Raw genomic sequence first — 27,352 nt, 5'->3', positions numbered from 1 at the left:
ATTTTAAAATGATCGAATAAGTGCCAGGCTTGCTTGTAAACCAACCTGCAGTTAATCCTTCCAAATATTAATATTCCTATTTCAATTTTTTTAAAACATTCTTCTTTGGCCAATGAGTTACAAGCCAAACTCAAGCCTTTTAGAATGCAAAAATCCCAAATATTGCAGTTCATTTTTCAAAGGGATGCCAGCTTCATGAAAGAAAGGATTGAAAATGAGCCAAAAGAGCTATCTTTCCATTGCATGCAAATTACACAATGAATTGACATTATTACATTGTGCATTAGTAATTGGAATGCTGTCAAACATTTTCATAAAATCATTGCCCTCAAAAAGATCAACTATTTACTAGCTTTCATTATATACAGTCAATCATAGAATCAGTCTTGGATCTTACTTTATACACATATATACACTATCAAATATTTATATATATATATATATGTATATATAATATGTATATTAAATATAGCCATAGAAGCAGTCTCTGGATATATATAGCCCTAGAAGCAGTCTCTGGATATATATAGTCATAGAATCAGTCTCTGCGTCTTTTGCCAATTACCTTAAATCTGCGTCCCTGGTTACTGACGCTTTAACCACTGGAAACAATTTCTCTTTATTTACTCTATCAAAATCCTTCATGATTTTGAACACCTGTCAAATCATCTCTTAACTTTCTCAGCTCTAAGGACGAAAATTATTTTGGGAAACAGGGTTAATTAGCAATTTAATTTTTAACAGGAGGAGAAAGTGTCATTTCAATCAGTGTAAGATTTAGAAAGGCAGATCTAAGCTCATTGGATTGGTGAATGTTGAGCTTTAGAAAAGACTTGGAGGTAGAAATTCAACTCAAGTGGTGGCACAAAGCAGACGACATCCAATCGGCAGCCAATTGATCGATTGACTGGAGTGGAACTGAATATCAGGTGCTCTGGATCTGATATTGCCTGTTCTGTGCCACCACCCAAGATGAATTTCTACCCCTCGGTGCTTAAAAGTAAAAAGATCTTGGAAAGAGAAAAAAGTAAAATAATAATCAGTCATGGTGCTAACTGAACAGCTATTGGTACCCTCATCATCAGCTCTAAGATTTAACTTTTTTTTTCTTTTTATGACACTTTTCTCTACTCTGAGACCTTGCCAGTAGGCCATCATTCATGCATGAGCCTTAATAATAAGTGCTGCCATGGTGAGCATTAGGTGAAACCTTTAGGACCATCAGTATTGAACTATTCTGAATGAAAGTATTAAAAGCCCGAAACCTGATTTGTGTATTACACTAAATTGTGTGGAAAAGCACCATGTTCAGGAAAAAAGAAGAAATTCAAAGTCCTGCAGACTATGGTGAATGACATTTAACAGACAATTACAAGAACATATGTATGTTCTAAAACAACAAATTGAACTATCAAACAAATGACAAATAATTTTAAATAAGATAAAAATGGAAAATAAATCTAGTTATAACTAAATGTGAGGTGGCGCATTTTGGTTGAAAGATTAAGGAGGCTGCATACCACTTGGATGGTAAGAGTTTAAATGGGGTAGAGAAGCAAAGGGATCTAAGGGTGCTGGTACACACAACAGTAGAAGCAGTAAAGCAGGTTAATAAGGCCATAACAAGAGCAAACCAAGCACTGGGGTTCTTTTTCTAGAGAGGTGGAATTGAAAAGCAGGGAAGTAGTGTTAAATTTGTGTAGAATCTTGGTTAGGCTACATGTGGGAGTACTGTGCACAGTTCTGGTTTCCATTTTATAAACGGGTATAGAGGCATTGGAGAAAGTGCAAAAGAGATTCACTGATATCACAACTGAGAGACTGTAGGTATCGGGAAAGATTGAACAGGCAGAGTCTCTCCTCTAGAAGAAAGCAAGCTGAGGAATGAGCTGATAGAGGACTTTAAGGTAATGGAAGCCTAGGTAGGGTGGAAGTGGAGGAAATTTTCCACTTCTGGGAAAAACCAAAGCTAGAGCCATAAATATAAGATAGTCACTAATAAATCTAAAGGGAATGCGGGAGAAACTTTTTTATCCAATGAGTGGTAAGAATGTGGAATGCAATACCAGAAAGAATCATTGAAGCAAATAGACTAGATGCATTTAAGAAGAAGCTAGCTAAGTACATGAGTGAGAAAGAGTAGAAGGGAATGCTGATAGGGTTAGATGAAGAGAGGAGGGAAGAGGTTCATTTGGAACTGTAACTTTGGTGTAGACCATGGCCTGTCTCTGTGCTGTAGATTTAATGATGTAAGTCAATGCTTCCCAAGATTTTTCTTGATGTGCCCCCATTTTAATGCCTCAGAGTGAAAATCTGTAGGGTATGAGGGTTGTTGAGGGAGGAGGGGGTGGGTGAGGCTTCAGCTGTTGAGTGAGGGGGGGGTTGGGAAGTTTCAGCTGTTGGTGGCGAGATGGCTTTAGCGGATGGGCGGGGGGTGTGGAGGCTTCAGCTGTTGGGCTATGGGGCCACGGTCGCCATTGCTGATTGAGTCACAACCCAAAAATCTCATCTTGTAACACATCTTGCATCTTGGGAAGTTCTGATGTAAGTATTGAATAGAGAACAGCAAAGCGGTTGCAAAAATAAATTTAATATTGGATTATACGCACAGCTCTATAATGCAGCAGTGGAACATTGCACTGCATGTAGCGTGCCTCAACAAATATATCTAAATTACCAAATTGTACTCTTGCAGATTAGTACAAGTTAAAGGTTGACCTGCTGTGAAGTCACGCTGGTGCAATTTATTTTCTGTGCACAATCAAAACTTTTATGAGTCAGATCAGGACACAGCATCGTAAGTAAGCTTCCTTAAAAATAACAGTGCAGTCTGTTAAACTGTTTATGTGCAAATACAGATCTGGAAACTTGAGAAAAGTCCCAGTGATTTGCGTGCAGGTCGATCTACTCAATTACATTTATTTACAAATTTAGTGCAGCAAATCACAACATGTCTGTCTTTGAAGATGAATCTTTAAACTGGCAGCAGATTAGGTTTTTACCTAGTGTCGGTGAATTTATAATTTATTGACTACATTTGTAGCCTTGATTTTTTTTTAAATCACATGTTTTGAATTTATTATTGCAATTAATGTTCTAAACTTTTTCAGATTGACAATTTTCACTTTATCCAACCATTGTTGTATTAATTCAATTTCTTTTAAAATTAAATAGTGCAAATATTGGGGTCAGAACTGGAATATTTGTGTCAGGTGCAACATTTCCATGTGTGGAATACAGGCACAGTATGCTGGCATGGCACCCCAACCCCCTATTTCAGCTAGTCCCCAACGTCAAACTGTATGCCAGCCAAGCGTTTTCACTCTGATATCCTTCTGCACTCACACGTGTAACAGTTACACTTAACTTTGAAGCATATATTAGGACACTGGATTGTTCCAACTCAGAGCATTTCTGGTGGTATTCCATTGATTTTCATCTGGGGTGCAGCTTTTCTTCTCTTGCTGCTTTTTAACTTCTTCCTCATTTTCTCCCCATTCTTGCACCCCTAAGGAATGAACTCTTTGTGGAATAGGGTTCCTCTGCTAAGTACCATTGTATGGGTCTCAAAATTGAGTGTCAGCAATCTATTGGGTGTTATTGGATGGGGGTTAGCATTTAGGGAAAATCCAATTAGATCTTAAAGGTTTTTTAAAAGGAAAAGATTCTAAACCAACCCAAGTCCAAATACATTCATTTTCATCAGGTCACATGGTGATCATGTGTGGGAAAATTTGGTTATTTTCATCTCCTTAACACATGGAGGCCAACCTCACTGTTGCTACTGTTACCATGGAGGTCAGTCTACTAAGATGGAGACTCAACATTTATCAAAAGGTTTTGTAGATATTGTATTGTGCTGGATTTCTTCAGTTAATGAATGCACCTGACAATCCTGCAGGGGATTCTATAATTATACTAAGTTAAATATCACTACGTCTTCAGAATCAGGCCCCCTGACTTCTGCTGACAGTGTGACCAAAGGAAACACTGCTTTATGATGGCAATATTCTAAAGTGATTAAGGTCTAGAAGGAGATTACTTGATTCGGTCAGGACCTTTGAGGATATGGACCTCTGTGGACTCGGCTGTGTTCAGATGATGCAGTTTTCTTTTATTTGGAATAGGACTTTCTAGTGCAAGGAAGTGCACTTTGTATTGTATAAGTTACAGTTAAGGTGTCCATATGGTTGGTAGAATTGTTATATATCTTGGATTACAAACTCCTTTAGATTTAGGTTGTAAACTAACAGACCATTAAGACTTCTGACAGTTCATCATAGAAGGCTCAGGAAATCAAGATTCTTTCGCCTCTAGGAAATTGTATTAATGTTCTGATTTTGTTTGAAATTGCTTTGCTGCTGAATGATGCCATTCTCTTTTGACACTTTTGAGCTCACTTTCCAGTGTAATTGTTTAAAAAAATATATATTTTTAAATATGCATAATCACTCACCTCAAAACATCATATTAGACTACTTACTGCAGAACAGAAGTATATAATTTCAGTTTTACAAAGATTTTGCAACAATTAACAAGAGGATTAATCTTTTTGCTACTTTCTGCCAGTCGGGAGCTTCTGAAAAATGTTGGCTACCATTCAACTCAACAGGAACAAAAATGATTATTGGCAGTTTTCTGTTGTCATAATTGATCATTAATCACATTCAGTCATGTGTCTTGTCATGTCTTAACAGTAATAGCGGTGGATTGATATCTTCCATAAGTTTATTCCATGAAAGCTGTCATTCTTACTAGATTCATTGTAACTTTGGTTGGTTTTAGGATTAATAACTGACATTTTTAGCACTTGATTTTTATTCCCCATGTTCTGTACTACATACCCAATGTATCATCCACCTTTTCTGGCAGGAAGGATAGACTGTACATTTGCCTTCAGGCTTACACTAAGTAACCAGCTAGTGGGTAATCTAAACATAATCTCCAGTGGCTGACCCAGTTTACCTTTCTCTTCTGTAGGTAGGTAGGTGGGAATACCATTTTGCTGCCCTGTACAAAAACAGGGATTAGAATGATATTGGATGTTTACTCTGGTGGACTTGATCAAAATGACCCTATTTGTTGGCACACCCCACCCATGTACACTTGATGGAGAAAAACTTCTAATATAAATGGAGTATTTGTTGTAATTTCTTGTGTACCTCTACAGATCTAATTTACTTTCATACTGTCTTTATATTGATGACACTGTAATGTTGCATTGTAGCTTTAGTGCCTCTAGTGACATGGAGTAGCATTTCAAGTAGCATTTTCCCTCATGCTGCCAGTCAACTGAAGCAGCTTTTTGGTTTTTCACAAACTGCAGGTTAATACTAGATTTATTTATAGAAGGAAACATTACACATGTCTGCCTCCTCCCTAACCAACATATAGTGCCCTCCAAGTCTCTCTTTATATGCGCTGAAGGTACTTAATCAATCAAAGCCTTTCACTAGTGTATCTTTAACATTAATAATACAATTAACATTTTACCTTTTTAAATCAAAACTTGATAACACATATTTCAAAACAAATGAAAGAAAAGAGAAAAAATAATTTTCCATATTCTGTACATCACATCATAGTACAAGATGTCCCTCTTCTAGAATCTCCAATAGTTTCTTTGTGCAAGCATTCCTCTTGATAAAGCAATCCAACAATTGATGACTTGCATCGATCCATTTTATCTTAGCAATTTATTTTCTTTCTAGCATCTCTTTTACACTACCAAGGTCAATCCTTAAGCTTCTCTCAGTCACACTTTTTGTCGCATGTACATTATCCCACATGGAACAATTATCTATATAACATTCAATGGGCAAACTATTTTCAGAATGCTCCTTATACAGAAATTCCCCTAAAATGTTTAATAAGTAAAACTCCATATCTATTGCTCCTAAGAAAGCCAGTGTTTCCACAGCTAAAGTACTTTTAACCACCATTTTTATTTTTTACCTCCCCAGGCCAAGGGACAACATTTTCCATTTTCACCCACCAAGAATATTATAAAACCAGCTGTATTCAAATACCCATCCAGAAAATTGGCATGAGAAGTGTCACTAAAAAGGGCTAATTTCATGTCTTTCGGATCCTCCAAGCCTGGGAACTTGAGGACGCTTTTCTCCATACTTAATTTTAAAAATATTTTATTTGCCCCTAAAATATCCTCAGTTGTAATGTGTTTCATCATGGTACTTAGTTCCTATACATCAAAACTGGCATAAGGTCTTGTTTGGGTGCATAGCCAATTCAGCTGTCCAATCAAGTGTCTTAACTGCTCTGTTTCTTCTTTAGATGTAACCAACTCTCTGTGATAACCTAGCACGATTTATCAGGATGCAAGTAACACTTCCTAAATAAGATTGTTGATTCTAGTTACCATTCGCCTATTCTGCTTAATGTCTAACCTATATATTTAAAAGCTCCCGAAGCCTGACTGCCAATCTTAAGTTCCCCTTTAATCTTACTTATAACAAATTACTCAAGTCCCAAGAACCTCCCAATAAAATAATCATTGACATGCATCATAAATTGGCCTGAGAATTACCCTTTGTGGTAAACATTGCTGGATCTGCTTTCAGCTGAGTACAGCTTACGTTTGGCAAGACAGACCTAACTGAGAAATACCTTACTCTTGATGCATTATTCAATCCATAAATGCATTTGTTTAATTTCCACAGCTTCTCTTCATCGCATGCCTCCTTAGGCGGTTTCAAAAACATTTCTCTCTGAAATTTTTCCTCCCTGCAAAAATGTGGTTTTTATACCGATTAGCCTACATTCAGAGAATTTTTAGTATTATTTTTCTTGCCGTTGGGAGTCCACTCTTGCATCTTGATCTCCAAGTGTCTCTTCAAAACCCTGAGCCATTAGTCTCACTTTTAGCCTTATATGTCCCATCTGGGAGGACTATTTCCATATGTATCCATCTATGATAAGGCTGGCTGTCCCTTGTCTGGCATTTTAGAGTAGACACCAAATTCCTTTCAACTATCTAACTGTCTTTGTTTTGCTTCTCTTATTAATTTATCTCCTAATTTATTGGCAGCTGTCAAAACTTCCCAGTCATAAGGGCTTCTACTTCTAGTGGGTGTTCTGTAGTCCTTGTTCTATTGCATAATCTAGTCAAGCTATGGCCTGTACTTGTCCATCTGTGTCTTTCTGGACCACTGCTACAGGATCTCTCCCTTCCATGATGTGGTTCTTTCATCAGTATGCGATCGTTTCCTAGTGCAAGAGTCATTCCCAGATCTACAGTGAGAACTTGCACTACGTTTTCTTGCTTTCCATTTTCACCCCATTTTGCCAGCCCAAATGTCTTCCCTCTTGTCCAATATGTTGGACATTTAGCCAATATTTGAACTTCCGGTAACTTTCCCTGCAATAGTCGCATGCCTGCGTTCACTGGACCCTTCTTATCTGTACATTACTCAAGTATCCACTCTAGGCAGTTGTCCTTTGGGTACCATAGTCCTTGTCTGTGCATCAGTATCATTCTGCCTATTGCCATTTGGTCCCTTATCTATCATATTCTGTTCCTCATAACTGTCAAACATAAGAGTACATGAGGTACATAGTGCCTAATCACCTCTAATAATTGCTCAGGTTCTGAAAGTTTGTTATCCATCCCAATTGGCCAAGATTAATAGACCTTAATAGGTCTGACTGTCTTACCATCACACCCAGATCTTTTCACTCTTTATGACCCTCTCTTTTATAGTATACTAAATCCCCAGGATTAAAGTTTACCACGGATAGCCCTAGAGCTCTTCGAGGCAGAAATCCCGGAGAAAACTCGATGATTGTCCTTCTTTCTGCATGTAAATCATTCAAGCATGCAGAAAACAAATGGAACTAATTGTAGTCCCTTCTAGGGCCAGCAAACTATCACAGAGCATGGATTTTGGGATTCCTCCCATAGACCAGTTGAAAAGGACTTTAATCCCCAACCACTTGAAGTGAATTATTTACATGAACTGCCTATGCCAGGACAGTGGTAACTTGCAGTTTGGTTGATCAGCTAAGTATCTAATGGAGCATCTTGTCGATCACCGCATGTGATTTCTTCTACAGAGTCCATTGCTGAAAGAACTTTCAGCTGCAGTGTTCGTGACCACTGTTGATATTTTCACACGTCTGTAAATTAGTCATTAGCAAATTCCATCCCCCCACCCCAAAATTGTCAGAAATTTAATCGATGTTCCCAGTCTGGTCCCTATCCATTTTTCAGTGACTTTATCTACAATCACCCTTTCGTCTTTACTATGTATTACTGTAGAAAGACTGAATCTGGTTGCCATGTTTATAAAATATAAAATGAAAATGTTCCTGTCTTTAAGCCAATGGAAGATTTACAATGGGACATGACAGCATTCTCCAATACTTTTTACAAATCTCACATTTTTCACTAATGTCTTTGATGAGCCTTGTATACTCATCATCAACCACACCTGCATGCTTTAGTAGAACTGTTAACCTGTGACAAGAAGGGTGAGCAAATTGTCTGTGTAACTTTAAGGCAGTTTGCTTTTTTCTCTCAAATTCTTATCACCTGATGTCATTAACACTTCTTTAACATGCTGGTTAGAAATGTCAGGTTTTAAGGGGATGTAATAATGTCCTGATTGGATAATCTGTCCATCTGTCGACTTTCCAAAAACAACTGGTGTATCATGTTCCGTGTCCAATTTCATTTGTGCCTTTTTCATGAAAGGCTCACTCGGCAGCAAGGGTATTTCACCAGAGACTACATCTGTACTAATAAAGTGGCTTACTCCAGCTATTTTGCATGGAATCAACTTTCTTTTCAGTGATTTTTAATGTGCTGTCATCCCAATACCTGAAAGAGTAGAATTTTCATACTCCCTGACCGTACTTTGATCCTTACTACTGAGAGAATGTAAATAGCATTTTAACTAATCTGTTCCACACATTGTCAAGGTGAAACCACTATCTAACATGGCAGAATTAAATTAATCCGTGACTAATATACTCATTACTAAAGCTTCTTGGGACTAGTATAACTCGCTTAGACTGATCATTATTATCATCTTCAACTTCTGAATTCTGTGTCACGCACTGCTTCGAAATCCACGCTGTTCCACTTTAGGTGATTCATTGCATAACGAAATAAAAACAGAAAAACTCAGCAAGTGTGGCAGCATCTGGAGGGAGAAACAGAGTCAACGTTTCGAGTCCGCATGACTTTTCTTCATTAACTCTGTTTCTCTCCCTGCAGATGCTGCCAGACCTGCTGAGTTTTTCCATCATTTTCTGTTTTTATTTCATATTTCCAGCATCTTCAGTATTTTGCTTTTATGTCATTGCATAATGATATTTCAATCACACCGGAAGCACCTGTTAGCTGTTCCCAGAGTTCTCCTGAGGTTCATTCATCAATTATTGCTAATTCAATCTTGTCATCTGCCAGATCTAAAAATTCCTTCATCCTCATTCCTTCCATAACTCTTCCGCTGTACTGACGCCTGTGCCCCTTATCTGAATGATCTTGAAATTCAGTCATTGAATTGCCGCAATCATGGAGTCCTCCACTCTTTGTGACGCCACAGAATGTCTCATATGCACCTTTGATGCTGCTGGAAATGACGGCTTCCTCAGGAATTTTTTTAAACCAGCAGACATTTGATCCAAAAGTGTGTCTTTTTCTGAGAACCAAATGCCAGTTAAGGCTAGGAGCCTATCCGTACGCGACAGCTTAGCAACATCCAGCAATTTAAATGCAAGCGCTAAATAAGGAATCTCCAAATTGAATTTCTGTAATATTTTATACAGTTTGTTAAAGTTCATGATATATTCCTCCATGGAATGACCGTCCATCTTTCAAAATATATCAAAGTCTGACCATACCTCATAGGCATCAAATTGATCATCTTTCTTGTAAATTTCATCCATGAAGCTTAATAGAAGATCCAAACCTTCATCAGTATCCAACTGACGGGCATGCAGCTCACAAAATACTTTGCTTCTGATTTTACCTTTGTTAGGAAGTGACAATACCTTGTTTCCTCTCAGTAAGGATGTAAACTGTGTCCACATATCCACTTCATTTTTCCACTGATCTTAAGGTTTGGATTCAGAGAACATTGGTGGGCAATCATACCCTGACAATTTACATTTGCTTTCAACCATTTGTCACAAAAGTAACTCTGATTACAACCTTCTGTCTGAAAAAAAAATTAGTTTACAACCTTCACCTTTATGCAACCATTCTCTGCTACCATACAAATTCATGCTAAAGACATTTTAAAAGTGAAGTAGGAAACCATACACCAATCTTTTACTTAGTACAATATTTAGTTGCAGAATGAAACATTATGTATGTCTGCCTCCTCCCTAACCAATACCCAGTGTCCCATAAGTCTCCCTTTATATGTGCTCAGATACTTAATCATTGCCTTTCACCTGTGTATCCTTAACCTTAATGATACCATTAATATGAGAACCAATATGTTAGTTCATCCATACAGGCCAGGAGAGTGTTTTTTTTGTCCTTTTGGGAAGCAGTTATGGCTAGATAACGCCTGGAATTTACAATGGAAATATTGTCGTTTGGTAGTACAGGACTTGAGTATTGCTGAAAAAAGAGACATTTTGTCAAAGCTTTTCTTCTGGTACTCATCAGGACAATTCGCAAAAATACCACATGTAAAAGGAACAACAATTTATACCAAATGAGGAGAGAGTACTAATAGTATAGAGAATCATATAGTATTAATTGTTGTTCCCATTACATATGGTATTCTTGCAAATTGTCCTGATGAGTGCAAGACGAAAAGCTTTGACAAAAAAGTCTTTTTTTCAGCAATGCAAATAATGGTGAGGCTATCAATGCTTATCGTTATAATGGAGGCTACCTGGCAGCAACATCAGGTGTGCACACGTGCGCAGTTAAACACGGAAATTGAGATATTGCTGTCAGAGATATCCTGCTCCTACACAGGGTACACTGTTGCAATCCTCACTGATAGACTCAGCATTGAAATAACTGTAATATTGTGAACATGTTGCATGTTCCCACTTTTTCTGCGCTAAAAATGGCTGAAAAAGATAGAGTTGGTACATTCATGAATAAGTGAGCTTTTAAACAGTGTGATAAGTGATAATTAGTGCTGAGCAACCTCTGGCCCTGAAAAAATAATTTTATCGGTGTGGAGTTTTGTTCCCTCAGTGGAAAATGAGAGTTGGAGAATTAAAAAAAAACGTCAGTCCCTTGTCCCTCTCTCTCAACCCATCTGTATTTCCCAATCTTTATTTCACTTTCTGTACATCAATTAAATCTAATTTGTATTTCTTGCTTGATTCTTCCTGGATGAAACCCCCTGTGTCCCAGTTTGTTTGACTGAGGAGCCTCACTGTTTCATGAGCCTCATGAGGACTCAAAACGTCAACTGTGCTCTTCTCCACTGATGCTGCCAGACCTGCTGAGTTTTTCCAGGTATTTCTGTTTTTGTTTTTGTTTTGGATTTCCAGCATCTGCAGTTCTTTGCTTTTATCTCTATGTTGGAAATAACACTGGACTGGAAAATCTCCACTGACAACCCAATGAAAAGTCTGTGGACAGCTGTGAGCAAAGTCAATAGCGAGCAAAAGCTGGAATTCTGAAATTCACACCACAGTGGGGTGTGGGGAATCAGGAGGAAAATCGATCTCCAACACATTTCGGAGTTGCTTCAACATGATAGGCTGGACTTCAGAGGCTTTGAGCCACTTGCACTGGCACCTGCGCAGTACTGCATTGCAATGAAATAGAGATTTACGGTTGAAAAACGACATTGCAACATTTTGAGGAGCGTCAGAGTGAGGAATGTTCCAATGAAAGTGCATTTAATTTCCATGTATTGGTTGTGAAGGATTATTGTTGGAAGAATGAAAGTCAAAGTTGGAAAAAGGTTTTTTTCACACAGGTTTATGAGAACGTGATTGCTTTATCACAAGGTGTTATCAAAGTAAATGTAAAGAAGAATCATATAAAGATTTGTAAAGAAATTTAAAAATTACAAGGAGAGGACAGTAGATTGGACTAAAGAGGATCGTTCCAGTTCAAGAGCCTTGTACTCGTCAAGCATGATGTGTTGAATATGGCTTTTTTGTGTGATCGAATTCCTATGACTTTGCTGCTGAGAAAAACTAGTTATAGCCAGAAAATCCTTTTTTTGCGTTGATCTTTTTGAAGTATAGTCACTGTTGTAATGCTGCCAATTTGCCCACATAAAGAACCAACAAACAGCAATGAGATAAATAACAGATAATCTGTTTTATTGGTCATTGATACACGGGCCACCAGGATAACGGAAAAACTTTCCTTCACTTCTTTGCATGGCGCTTTAGAATCTTTTATGCCCACCTTTACAGGAAGCTGGAGCTTTGGTTTAACATCTCATCTGAAATACAGCCTTCAACAGTGCAGTTATTGCCTTAGAATTGCATTGAGGACAATTTTGTGTGAATTTTTGTTGAATAGACGAGGCCAAATACAAATTTCAGACATGGGAGATTTCCTTCAAAGTCTAATTATGTAACTCTAAACCATGTATACTTAGCCGTAAAGTATAACTCAGCTAAATTAAAGGGGAAATATTTTTTTTAAAAACTTGTGTTCATGTAGTGCTTTATTACATTGTGTGACATATTTCAAGATATTCCAATTAATTACTTTTGGAGCACAGTGGTTTGCATATAAATAAAGATGAACAAAATTCAGCTCCAGTGTTCCCACTATACACTAGAACTTGATTTTCTTGCCTCATTAAAATGAGACCCAGGTGAGTAACATGCTGCAGCTTCTAGTGAAATTAGTATCAATTTAAATTTATACAGTCAGTTAATATCGGTAGGCCATCTGCTATAATTGTCATTGCACGCAAGTCAGCTTGGCTCAAAGGTAGTACTCCCACCAATGGGTTAGAAGTTCAAACACCAGTCCAAAACTAAAACACAATCTAGGCTAACCAGTTCTGAAGAAGAGTCATATTAGACTCGCAATGTTAACTCTGTTTCTCTCTTCATAGATGCTGCCAGACCTGCTGAGTTCTTCCAGTACTTGCTGTTTTTATTTTAGATCTCCAGCAGTATTTTATACAATCTAGCTTGTCATTTCAATGCAGTACTGAAGGATTGCTGTATTCTAGGAGATGCCATCTTTCAAATGAAACATTAAGTCATGGAATTTTCTTGAAGAACAGCAGGGAGTTTGCCTGGTGTCCTCACTGGCATTCCATCAGTTAGTCATTTATCTCATTTGCTATTTGTGATACTAGGCTGTGCACAAATTAGTTGCCAAATCTTTTTTTTTATTCTTTTGCAGGATGTAGGCATCGCTGGCAAAGCCAGCATTTATTGCCCATCCCTAATTGCCCTTAAGAAAGTGTTGGTGAGTGGCCATCTTGAACCGCTACAGTCTATCTGGTGCAGGTACACCCATAGTGCTACTGGGAAGGGAGTTCCAGGATTTTGCTCCTGCGGCAGTGAGGGAACGGGAATATAGTTCCAAGTCCAGGTGGTGGTTGGAGTGAATGTTAAAGTTGGTGAATGGGGTGCCGATCAAATGGGCTGCTTTGTCCTGGTTGGTGACGAGCTTCTTAAGTGTTATTGGAGCTGCACTCATCCAGACAAATGAATTGTATTCCATCACGCTCCTTACTTGTGCCTTATAGATGGTGGAAAGGCTTTGGGGAGTCAAGTCTCACTGCAGAATTCTCAGCCTCTGATCTGCTCCTGTAGACACATATTTATGTAGCTGTTCCAGCTCCATTTCTGGTCAATGGTAACCTCCCAGAATGTTGATGATGGGGGGATTCAGCAATGGTAATGCCATTGAATGTCAAAGGGAGATGGTAATTGCCTGGCACTTGTATGATGTGAATGTTACTTGCCACTTATCAGCCCAAGCCTGAATGTGGTCCAGGTTTTCTGCATATGGACATGGACTGCTTTAGTATCTGAGAAGTTGGAAATGGTACTGAACATTGTGCATGATCAGTGAACATCCTCACTTCTGACCTTATGGTGGAAGGAAGGTAATAGAAGCTGCTGAAGATGGTTGAGCCTAGGGCAACTACCCTGAGGAACTCCTGAGACCGAGATGATTGGCTTCTAACAATCACAACATCTTCCATTGTGCTAGTCATGACTCCAATCAGTGAAGAGCTTTCCCCCTGATTCCCATTGACTTCAATTTTGCCAGGCTCCTTGATGCCATACTTGGTCTAATGCTGCTTTGTTGTCTGCCTACAAAGTGACAATGACTATGCTTCAGAAGTAATTAATTGGCTGTGAAGTGCATTGGGTTGCCCCGAGAATACAAAAGCTGTTGTCTAAAATGCACACATTTCAAGGACGGCAATTTCTCACAAAAATGAACAAATATCAGTTCAGTAGTTCCTTTATCTCAGGGTTGCTTTCTGATTGAGATGGAGAGCATTTGATTAATGTCATCACAACTGAATTGTCCTGATCTTTGCTCAGGTCATCAAATTTCATAAACCTATTTTTTGTCAGGGACATAGGTTCTGGTAAACAATATTTTCCTTAATTTTAAGTGAATGGGAATGCTAAATGAATTGTTTTCTATGCCTAGGAATGGTTCTTGTGCGTAGCGACAGTGGACAGTTGATGCTGATTCCTCAGCAAGCTCTACAACAGATGCAGTCACAAGCTCCGTCTCAGGGGGCGCTCACTTCACGATCTGCCACACCTACCAGTGGTCCTCCAGTTCAGATCTCAACTGTACAGGTAAGGGGAAGGCTTGTCAATAATGGTCTAAAATTGAATTTGCCAAGTATTTTAATACAAATTAATTTGAATTGCCATTACGGGGATGTGGCTGCATGGTGACCAAGGCTGAGAACTAAATGTTCAAGGGATATTCAACATTTATGAAGGACAGGCAAAAAGAAAAAGGAAGTAAGGTAGCTCTGATAATAAGGGATTACATTACTGAGAGAGGATCTTAGATCAGAAGAACAACATGTAGAATCAATTTGGGTGGAGCTATTAATAGGAGTTTTCTATAGGCCACCAAACAATAGAGGTAACGTAACAAGGGGAATATAAGTGATCATGGGAGACTTAAATCTACAAATAGACTGGATAAATCTAATGAGCACTAATGCTGTGGAGGACGAATTCCTGGAATATATACGAGGTGGTTTTCTAGAGCAGTATGTTGAGGAGCCAACGAGGGAACTGGTTGTTTTAGATCTAGTACTATACAATGAGAGCGGGCTAATTAATAACCTTGTTGTAAAAGAACCCTTAGGGAAGAGTGACCATAATATGATGAATTTTCCATTAAGTTTGAGAACTATGGCTAGTATTTAAAGAACTAATACATGGTTTACAAAAAATATACAATCCTTTTAGGCACAAAAACCAAGAGGAAAAGTGAATCAACCATGGCTAACAAAGGAAGCTAAAGATTATATTAGAAAGGAAAAAGCTTATAAAATTGCCAAAAAGTAGTAAGCCTGAGGATTGGGAACATTTTAGACTTCAGCAAAAGAGGACCAAGAAACTGATAAAGAAAGGGAGAATGGAAAATCAATGTAAAATAGCGAGAAACTTAAAAATGAACCGTCAAAGCTTCTATAGGTATGTAAAAAGGAAAAGATTAGCAAGGACAAATGTGGGTCCATTACAGGTAGAGACAGGAGTGTTTATAATGGAGAATAGAGAAATGGCAGAGAAACTAAATAATTACTTTTTGTCTGTCTTCACAGAAGAAGATACAAGAAATCTCCCAGAAATAATAGAGAACCAAGGGACTAGTGAGAATGAGGAACTGAAGGAAATTAGTATTCATAAAAAAGTAGTACTGGAGAAATTAATGGGACTGAAAGTTGATACATCCCCAAGACCTGATGATCTACATCCCAGAGTGTTGAAAGGTGGCTATAGAGATAATGGATGCATTGGTGGTCATCTTTCAAAATTCTATAGATTCTGGAATGGGTGCCTGCAGATTGGAAGGTTGCAAATGTATCCCTACTGTTTAAGAAAGGAGAGAGAGAGAGAAAACAGGGAACTACAGACCTGTTAGCCTGACAGTAGTAGGGAAAATTCTGGAAACTTCTAAAGGATGTGATAACTGGACACTTAAAAAAATAATGGTCTGATTGGGTGGCGTCAACGTGGATTTATGAAAGATAAATCACGTTTGACAAACCTGTCTGAGATTTTTGAGGATGTTACTAGCAGAATAGGTAAGGAGGAACTAATGAATGTGGTGTATTTCGATTTTCAGAAGGCTTTTGATGAGACCTCACACAGGAAGTTAGTATACAAAATTAGAGCATGTGGGATAGGGGGTAACCTAGTGGCATAGAGTGAGAATTGGTGATCTGACAGAAAACATAAACAGGTCATTCTCAGTTGGCAGGCTGTGCCTAGTGGGATTCTGCAGGGATGAGCACTTTAGCCCCAGCTGTTCACAATCTTTATCAATGATTTGGATGTGGGGACTAAATATATTTCCAAATTTGATTACACCAAACTAGGTGAGAATGTAATTTGTGAGGAGGATGCAAGGAAGCTTCAGGGAGATTTGGACAGGCTTAGTGAGTGAGCAAGAACATAGCAGGTAGAATAAAATATGGATAAGTGTGAGGTTATACATTTTGGTAGGAGGAATGGAGGTGCAGAGTATTTCTTAAATGGTGAGAGATTGAGAAGTGTTGATGTCGAAAGGAAGCTGGGTGTCTTTGTTCATAAGTCACTGAAAACTAACATGTGGGTGCAACAAGCAATTAGGAATGCAAATGGTATGTTGGCCTTTATAGCAAGAGGATTTGAGTGCAGGAGTAAAGATGTCTTGCTTCAATTGTATAGAACCTTGGTTAGACTGTTTCCGGAGTATTGTGCATAGTTTTGGTCCCCTTATCCAAGGAAGGATATACTTGCCAGTGAGGGAGTGCAGTGGAGGTTTACCAGACTAATTCCTGGGATGGCAGGACTGATCTATGAGAAGAGATTGAGGAGACTAGGCCTGTATTCTCAAGAGTTTAGAAGAATGAGAGGTGATCTTATTGAAGCTTACAAAATTCTTAAGGGGCTGGACATGGTAGATGCAGAAAGGATATTTCCCCTGGCGGTGAGGGTCTAGAACCAGGACACAGTCTCAGAATAAGGGGCAAACCTTTAGGACTGAAATGAGGAGGAATCTCTTCACTCAGAGAGTAGTGAACCTTTGGAATTCTCTACCCCAGAGGGCTATGGAAGATCAGTTATTGAGTATGTTCAAGAAAGAGATCAATAGATTTCTACATAATAATGACATCAAAGGATATGGGCTTAGGGAATGAAAATATCGCTGAGGTAGATGATCAGCCATGATCTAGTTGAATGGCAGAGCAGGCTTGAGGGACTGAATGGCATACTCCTCACCTATGGTCCTAACAGAGCCTGCTTAGCCGTTCCCTCAATGTTTTATCTGCTCCTTCATGGTGCAGTTTTATCCAAATGAAGAACTTTCAGTCTGGATTTGAAAGTCACTTCTATTGCCAGGTGGTTACATTCTGTAAACACTAACTCTGGGCTTATTTGTAAACTCTAAAAGATAATTTGATAGTGGCTTTGGATTTGAGAATTGGATTTTCCAGTGGTACAATGTTCTTTATACCTGTAAGACTGAGTGTTATGTACACATGGTTGATAGTATCAGAGCGAAATGTTAGAAGTTACTATTAATTTTCAGCACTTTTTAATGGATTGAAAGCAGGAAACTAATTGAAGATAGTGTATATATAGGTTATTTTTTTGAAAGAAACTGTGATGCCCCTTTCAGGAGGCAAAGTCAATCCTGTGGAGTATGCTAACCATATACTAAACTTAAATAATTGCTTTCACAATAGTTTTCATTAAACAATAGATGAAAAATAAAGTATTGTCAATCTTACCTTGAATGTATCAACACCAACCATAAGAACCATAAGGTTCCTCACAAGACACACTGGTGACAAAAAAGTTAAAACTCAAGGACGGAATTGTAAGAACATATAAACGTAAGAAATATGAGCAGGAGTAGACCACATGGCCTTCGAGCCTGCTCCACTATTCAGTACGATCATGGCTTACCTTCTGCCTCAACTCCGCTTTCCCGTCTGCTCCCCATATTCCTTGATTCCCTGAGAGACCAAAAATCTGTCTGCCTCAGCCTTAAATATACTCCTCAATAAAGCAACCACAACCCTCTGGTAGATAGTTCCAAAGATTCACAACCCTTTTGAGTGCGGAAGTTTCTCCTCATGGTCACCATGTTCTGGATTCTCCAGACCTGGGAAACAACCTCTGAGTCTACTCTGTCAAGCGCCTTCAGAATCTTGTATGTTTCAATGAGATCACCTCTCATTCTATTAAACTCCAGTGAGTACAGGCCCAATTTATTCAGCCTCTCATCATAGGGCAATCCTCTTGTCCCAGGAACCAATCTAGTGAACATTTGCTGCACTGCCTCCAATGCAAATACATCCTTCCTTATATATGGAGACCAAAACTATGCACAATTATCTAGGTGCCTTCTCACCACAATTGTAGCAAGGCTTCCTTATTCGTGTATTCCAATCACCTCACAATGAAGGGCAAAATGCCATTTGCCTTCCTACTTGCTTGTTATACCTGCTTGCTAACTTTCCTTTTTCCTTGTATGAGTACTTCCTAATCTCTCTGAACAACATTTAGAAAATTCATACCTTTTAAAAAATATTTTGTTTTTCTATTCTTACTACAAAAGTGAATAACTTCACTATTACAATCCCTGTCGAGACCTTTTATAAAGATATTCAAATTTCTGACTGACTGACTGTCAAGTTGCAAAACTTTTACTGTACTAAACACTATTTCAGTAGGCAGTTAAAGTAAAGAATAAAGAAACAAAGAGTAAAGAATAATCATGGAAGGGGATTTTTGGTCATTTTATAATTTAAATGGGGAAACTTTTCTGTAGTTTAGACTATAAGCTGCCTACTGAAATAGTGTTTAGTCAACGTTGCTTTTAGTTTGTTTAGTACAGTAAAAGTCTTACAACTTGAAATCTTGCCTTGTAATCCTTCTAGTCAGTCACCGGAAATTTGAATATCTTTATAAAAGGTCTCGACAGGGATTGTAATAATGAAGTTATTCCCTTGCCATCGTCTACCAGGTGTGAACATCTTGCACCACCTTCCCAGTAAAGCAACCTGCCCCCCCCACCATCCCCAACCCTTAACCTTTAATAACCAAGCCACTAAGCTTATTGTCAGGCAGAATTCAGAACAGGTTACATGACCCCCTTCATGCGTCCATTTTATCCTAAATTAAAGAAACAGTCCCAAAACATAACAATCTTATAAACTTTATATTTGTAACATCACAATTCCCCACATTATTTTACTCCATCTGCCACCTTGATACCCACTCACGTAACTTGTCTGTATCTCTTTGCAGCCTCTTTTTGTCCTCCTCACAGCTTACATTCCCACCTAGCTATGTATCATCTTCAAACTTGTATACATTAGTAATGATTTCAACAAAGAGACTGAGAGTAAAGATTGTAAATAGTTCAGGCCCCAGCAGTGATCCTTGCAGCTCTTCGTTAGTTGCAGCCTGTCAAGTTGAAATTGCAAATGCCCCACTTATCCCTACTCTTTGCTTTCTGTTCACTACTAATCTTTCAGCCTTTGTAAATTACATTGAGTTGGTGTGCTGATAGAAATCCAAAGTTGTTATCAACTTTAGTGATTGTAATTGGGAAGTTAAAACTACCACAGTTCCCTTTGGAATGTTCTAAACTCTCGCCTTCCCCAATTTGCTTAAAACGCTTAAGTTAACAGATGATGATGCTGGCAGGTCTTATAGGAAACTTTTCAGGGACTAGTAGAAACCTAGCAATTTGACCAAAATAACTTGCATAGGGTATTTCAGATTTTTTTAAAAATCACAGCACTTTACAAGGGGGGAAAATATGGCAGTTTACCAGCTTGACAGATGATTAGGAAGTGGCATTTCATATTGTATCATTTCATATTCATTTAATATTGGCGCCAAAATGGCAAATACAATTTAATAATGCAGGACAAGTTTTAAAAGGCTGATGTAAAACAGGTACAATTAATTTGCTTGGATTGATTGATCAGATTTTAAAAACATAATTGCGTTGTATGTTGCTAATTGCTGATTTAAGAGCAAAGAGCTTCTCTTTGAATAGAAAACTGCTCTTTGAGCAGATTGTGGAGATATGTAATTCATGGAGTGCTGAATTCAGAGGATTCAACACACTCACACCGCACGTACTCTGTAACTGCTCTTTTATCTTTAAACTTTACATCCTCAGGCTCACTGCTACATACTAATTTTCTTACATAGTCTCTGTTGTACTACATGGTGTCAGAAAGAAGCCTACATTAGCTCCGCAAGTTCACTTTCTCCTTTAGAAAGATCCCTTTCTTCATGCCCCTGACAATTATACCCCTTCCCCCCGCCATAATTATCATCTTCTCTTTCGCTGGTGAAGTTATTTGTTCGGATAATTCCATGTGAATTTTCTATCAGGCCCGACAGTATTAATGTAATTCCCAGTTATCATCTTGTTGTTGTCTGTAATACCCAGGGTATTCAGTCATTGCTCTAAATGATCCTCAAGTTGACAATGTAAATGTCAAAGAGAGAAAGACCGCAATCAATAGGATGCTATCTCCGAGGGTGTGATATTATAATGGTAGTAGGTAAAACATGATTTATTTACTGCACCTTTATGGAAGGGATTAGTCATATTTTTGAACCAGCTAACTTCCTCAACAGGCTGGCCCCATCACTTGTGGAATGTTTTGTGCAGCTGCTTATAAAATGGTAATAACTAGATTTTAAATTGTCTAGGTCATTTGTTGAATGTGCAATTTTACCAATTCGGAAGCTAGAGCAATTTCTCCGGCTTGAAGTTCAGAAAATAGTTTATTCGGTAAAGTAACCGTCTGAACCGTTTGCACAAGTACTTTTGCACAACAGTCCTTTAGGTATACCCTCCATCAATTGGAATACATGTGGTAATAATTTTATTTCTGTAATCATGTTCAAATTAAGGCTAATTCTAACATGCTCTTAATTCATTCTTTCCCAGAACTTAAACAGTAGAACTTTGTAACTTGTTCCAATATACAAAACCCAAACTTGGGAAGTAATTAGTCCCAGTAAATATTGCAAAGACAGGTTCGTGAAAATTTCACTTTATATGATTTTTTTTTTAAAAAGTGTGCAGTTAGACTCCCATCAGAACAAAAATAATTGTTATATCATTTTGCTTTGCTGCACACATATGTAAAATGGACTATACCATTCTCGATATGGATGTAGACACTGAAGGCATATTAAAAATTCCCATACCTTTAACACACATGATTGACTGGATCCGTTCATGGAGATTAGCTTTTTGCTGAGACTCTTAACCGGGCAGGTTTATTCCGAAATACGTTACTCAAGAGTCTAATTTATTATAAGTGCTTTGTGCTGGGGAATTCACTATAGCTATATTTGCTTCTTGTTCTTCTGTTTTGTACTCCATGCTGGGATTTTCTCGGAATGGGGTAAGTCTCAACATCGGAACCATATGTGGGTCCCGAGCCTGCACAGGTGGGCAGTGGGACCACAGCTGCAATCTTCCTAGTGGCTGCCGTCCAATTAAGGATGGTGGGCTGGCTTTCCACGCTGCCAGCAGAACCAGAGGACTGGCAGCTCTGCAGCCTTGGCAGAACCAAAGAGAGGTTGCCGCTGCTGAGGCTACAAGGAGAACTAGAGGGCTCCTCCATTTTGATACACCCTCACAGGACAGGCAAACAGTTCTTTTTCTCTGCTGAACACAGGCAGGCAAGTCCCAGCAATTGGAGGGGTAACCTCCCCAGTAACGGCTTTGCCACCAAGTGGGGTGCCGCCTTAGGCCATGGAACACCTACCCAGATGCGATGTCCCCTTTTTGGAAGCCACTGGAAGGCAACCTTTATGCAGCTAGCAGCCTCCCACATAGTAAAAAGGGAGGCTGCTGTGAAAATGGCCCCTTTAATTGGCTAAACTGGGCTTCTGGTTGGCAGGCAGCCTAGCCACTGCCTTTCCCGCTGCTGGTAAAATGGCCTGGTGGCACAACTCCCAGGCATTTTACCAGCTCCCTGCCTCCTAACCTGCCACCAAGGGGGCTAATAAAATCTCACCCATATATCTTATCCTCAATGTATGTAAGTAACCAGGTTTTCAATAATTTTTTATTAAAGGTTTATATTTTAGAATATACAATTTAAAAAAAAGAATAGCTTTTTAACTGTGAGAAGGGTTAGTTTTTGGCAGAAGTGTTTCTAGTTTACAGCCCTACCATCTCAGTAGAAAATGGGAATAATTGTATGGGGAAACTAGAGAAAAAGTGAAGTCATGTATAATGTGATTTGCACATAAAGGAGCTGGTATTTGGAAATAAATGTATTCACATGACTAATTGAAAAGCAGAATACTACAGATGCTGGAAATTTGAAATAAAAACAGAAAATGCTCGAAATACTCAGGAGATCAGATAGTATCTATGGAGTGAGAAACAGAGTTGACGTTTCAGATCAATGCCAAAGGAACTTAGGATGAGGAGTAGGCCATTCAGCTTGTCAAGCTTGCTCCACCATTCAATTAGATCATGGCTGATCATCTACCTCAACACCACTTTCCCGTGCTATCTCTATATCCTTTGATGTCATTAGTCTCCAGAAATCTATCGATTTCTGTTTTTGAACATGCTAAATGATTGAGCTTCCACAGCCCTCCGGGGCAGAGAATTCACCACCTTTTGAGTGGAAAAATTCCTCTTCGTCTCAGACTTAAATTGCCTATCCCTTATCCTATATTGTCGGCTGGTTTTAGACTCATCAACCAGGGGAAATATCTACATCCACTCACTCCAACTCCAGCAAGTTGACTACCTCACCTGCTGCACGCCACTTATATGCCGTCATAAATCTGAAGGCGTGTATTGCACGCTCGCCGATAACTTAATTGGAAAAGGAACTTAATTCTGGTAAGCTGGCCTTTCAATGAGCATGCAGAGCGTCCCAATGCTTGCCGTTGGGAAGCTTCACAGACCTTCAAACTTCCTTGTACTTAATTGTAAAAGTTTATTCCGCTGTCGGAAAGCTAATTTTTGGCTTCCTGCTCAACTAAGTTCCTTCGCCCGCCTTGCTTCCATTCCCAGGAGCAGCACAAGATTCTGCTCAAAAAAACAAAAGATGTGCCTAGAGCACGTATGAAAATAACAGATAAACTGAAATATACAAAGAAAAGGAAACAAAATAGGGGGGCAAAGTTTAAGGTCTGAAATTGAACCCAATGAGTCTGGAAGGCATGGAAAGATGAGATGCTGTCTCTCAAGCTTACTTTGAGCTTCACTGGAACGATGCAGCAGGCCAAGGCGAAAGATGTCCGTATGAGAGCAGGGTGGAGAATTAAAATGACAGGCCACTGGAAGCTCAGGGTCATGCTTACGGACTGAACAGAGGTGTTCTGCTAAGCGGTTGCCCAATCTGCGTTTGGTCTCCCCAATGTAGAGGAGGCAACATTGTGAGCAGCAAATACAGTAGACTAAATTGAAAGGCGTACACATAAATTGCTGCTTCACCTGGAAGGAGTGTTTGAGGCTTTGGACATTGAGGAGAGAGGAGATAACAGGGCAGGTATTACATCTCCTGCACTTGCATGGAAATGTGCCGTGGGATGGGAGTGGACCAAGGTATCACAGATAGAATTTAATAAATTTGGTAATTTGTGGTTTAGCGTTAGAAAAAATATGACAATAGATGGTCATAAAAACCTAATTGCATCACTGTTCTTCAGGGAAGGTAACCTCCCACCTCTTTTCCCACATCTGTACACATCAATACTTCCCAGATATTTGGTAGGAGAGGTAGAAAAACTTGACCATCATGTTTCTGTTTACATAAAAATAATTTAGTGTTTTAATAGTTAGTTAATTTAGTTTTAGTACCTACAGAAAAATGTGCTTTTTGATTATACCTTAACATTGTTGTTCACTAAATAATTAGAGAAAGATATTTTGGCTGCAGCCCACAGGACATTTCAGATCTGATGACTAGGCTCTGAATCTGATTGCTAACTTCAAAATTTATTGAAGTCTATCAAGACCGTAAGAAAAAAATTTTTTTGTAGCGTTTAACATTTAATAGTGATTTCAAATTTCTGTGCAACGGCATGGGCGGTGGGGAATAGGAGAGAGATATAGAATGGGGGTTGCAATGGCATATGAGGTATGGGATGGAGGTTGGACAGCATGGGAAGGATGGAATAGGGGATGGGGATAGGATAACATGAGCAATGGAATGGGGGTTGGGGGTGCCATGGGAAGATGCGATGGGGATGATATGAGAGGGGTGATAGGAATGGGATAGATATGGCATGAGAGGGATTGCATTGGAAGGATGGAATGACAAGGGTTGGGGATTTTAAAAAGTAGTGTTGCAATAAAGATACTGATTTCACGGCAAATGTACGCAGATCTCTGCTGGTCTTATGTAAACACTGAAAAATTAAGTCTAGCAATGAAAGTAAGTTCACTATATGTAGTGTTAGAATTTACTGATTTATGCATCTTATTTACTTTTATATTCTTTGGAGAACACAGCATGGAGAAATGGCCCAAAACCCGAAAGCAAAACCATTTTCTATATTGCTTTGTTTTCCACTTTTTAAATTAAAGTTCATAGTTTGTTGAGGCGTTTTACTACTCTCCAAGGTGCTGAAAATTTTCGCTTCATAATTCTATACTTTCATGTAGACCTTTATAGAAATTTATAGAAATGGATATTTCTTTACTAATATGGTTAATACATTTAAATTATTTTAGGTTATTTCTCCAAAAAATACATCTTTCAACAATGATACCACACAGACTGGCCTCAACTTTCCTACCTTTTCAATGTCATTTCTAGGCACCAGGAACACAAATAATTGCACGACAAGTGACACCTACAATCATCAAGCCAGTTTCTCAGCCACAGACGACAGTCCAAGTGACAACTGCACTGCAGCGACCTCCAACTGTACAGGTAATGTTACGAACTAGGTTGTCTTACCTAAAAAAAAATTTGAGCAATGAGTTCCATTGGTTTCCAATGAAATTGGACAGCAGTTTTCAAAATTAGACAAGAAATGTCTGCAGGGAGGAGTGTAGTTATAAAGTAAGGACTAAGTTAAAACCACAAAGTACATGTAAAATATTTTATTTGCAATGTGTTTGCACAGTCTCAGTCTTAGATTTGATTCCATAGTATCAGTAATAAGTGTGTCATGGAAATTTTAATACATGAGAAATATTCCAATGTTAATATGCCTTTTACCCCTTTATTATCTCAGTCAAGGATCAGTGGTGTCACTGAATTAGCAGGTCATGGTTTTTAACCCAATTTTAGAGACTTGCACACCTAATTTAAGTAGACAATTCAGTGCAGTACTGAGGGAGTGCTGTACTGTCAGAAGTGCCAACTTTTGGATGAGGTTCCATCTGCCTTTTTGGGTGGAAGTAAAAGATCAATGGTACTATTTGAAGAAGAACAGGAAAGTTCTTCAAGTCTAACAATATCTTTCTATCATCCAAAATCTCGAAAACTGGTGTTTTGATAATTAATTTCATTACTGTTTGTGGGAATTTGCTGTGTGCAAACTGACTGCCACCTTTCCCTACATTAGAACAGTGACTACAGTTCAAAAGTGCTTCATTAGCTTTGAAGCACTTTGTGACATCCTAAGGCATTACATAAAGGCAATTCTTTTATTTATCTTCCAGTCTCAGATCGTAATAAGTGGGGCAACATCTGCAGCTTCGATAGGGACAGCTACGACGGTCCAACCAGGAACACCTCAGAGAACTGTACAGACATTGGCAGCAGCTGCTGGGGGTCCTACATCACAAATACTGCAACCCACTGCATCAGCGGTAAGAATCAGTTGTTGATGCATGGCATGTAATCTGTATAGATGTGACTTAATAGCAAAACTCAGTGAAAAGAGCTTTTCAAAGCCATGATTTGTGAGGACAGAATCATTTTCAGCTTTGACCTGTGAGAAATAAAATTCACATAGAAGCCTCTTATATGTTCAAAACTCAATAAAACATACTTTGACTTTAGAGAGAATGAAACATTTTCACTTGTGTGATACTGTCTGAAAAGTAAATTCACATCTATGAAAAATCAGATTAAAAATAACTTCCTCTCCATTGTAATACAGCAGAACAAAAATATCAATTATAGCACATGCCACCATTGTCATGATCATAACCTATTGCTAGATTTTAGATAATGTAATGGTTTTAATCATATATTTAATAAAGTTTCACAAATTAAATGCGGACAATATCTTAAACTATAGATCATTTTCACAAAACTGCATTTCCAAAAAAATGAAAGGCTACAAAATAATTTTAATTAAATCTTTGCAAACTGTTCTCTCAGCTTCAATGTAGTTGATGCTCTTTCTTTTCCAAAATCTAGGAGGGCACTTGAAATAGAGAACCTGAATAAACCTGTATCTCCATTCACAACACACCAATGTAGAGATGTTGAGCTTTCACAAGCCTCAGACTTTATTTAGAGAGCCACACCTCACTCTGTATCTGTCTTTGTTTGTGCTCTCCTTGGCTTAACTTTCATTTTAAATTATTTCATGTTTATCACTTGCTATCCTGGTACTCAGCCTGATAATAAAGAAATATCAACTCCATTAAAGCGAATAGATTTACAGTATAACAAAAGCCCTCAATTTTGTCCTTTGTTATGACTAATAAAGATCATTTTAGTCTTATTTTTTCACATTTGAGAGCGCAAAGCTTTTGAGCCTTTTTTAATGTAGAAATTTTATCAGTATTTATCTCTGAAGCAGGTGTGCCGTTTTTTAATGAGGTTTACTTTGGTACAGTGCAATATTATAAGAATCTATAATCAATATTTTGAGTACATTCAGTTCATTCCAAAGTTTGTATTCATCATGAATAAGTTATCAACAGCCGCCCAAAATCCCCAAGTTTGCCGACTGGTTTGGAGGGATCCTAGACATACAAGAGCTTCATTTCTGTAATAATCACTGATTTCCTTTAGGTAGCAAACAAAGTATTTTCGAAGTTAGGACAGAGAGAATTGGCAGAAAGGCAACAGTTCATATGTCCATTGATATGTTGGCTAAGTCCATTCAGCGTATATAATATTGGATACCTGTTTCTGAAATTCAATCAGTGGTGAACTAATGAGACAAAATTTGTCACATTGATTTAAAAAAAATATAAAAGCCTCATGTTCTTCAGATGTCATTAACAGTTTGAGTTATGGGTGGT

At 38.4% G+C, this 27,352-nt stretch overlaps 1 protein-coding gene across 1 annotated transcript in view; it reads left to right on the top strand.

Annotated features, from left to right (window-relative positions):
* The window catches only part of taf4a (TAF4A RNA polymerase II, TATA box binding protein (TBP)-associated factor), a 78,807-nt gene that overhangs the window by 25,355 nt on the left and 26,100 nt on the right, over positions 1-27,352 (top strand). Inside the window, exons 2-4 of the mRNA XM_078555029.1 lie at positions 14,597-14,751; positions 24,957-25,073; positions 25,811-25,960. Of these exons, the coding sequence (XP_078411155.1) occupies positions 14,597-14,751; positions 24,957-25,073; positions 25,811-25,960 (422 nt within the window). The remainder of the gene's footprint in view (positions 1-14,596; positions 14,752-24,956; positions 25,074-25,810; positions 25,961-27,352) is intronic.

This window comes from Cetorhinus maximus, chromosome 13, assembly GCF_964194155.1.
Source record: "Cetorhinus maximus chromosome 13, sCetMax3.hap1.1, whole genome shotgun sequence".
NCBI classification, from domain to species: Eukaryota; Metazoa; Chordata; class Chondrichthyes; order Lamniformes; family Cetorhinidae; genus Cetorhinus; species Cetorhinus maximus.
The sequence above is the reverse complement of the archived record's forward strand: the minus strand, read 5'-3'. Positions and strand labels throughout refer to the sequence as shown.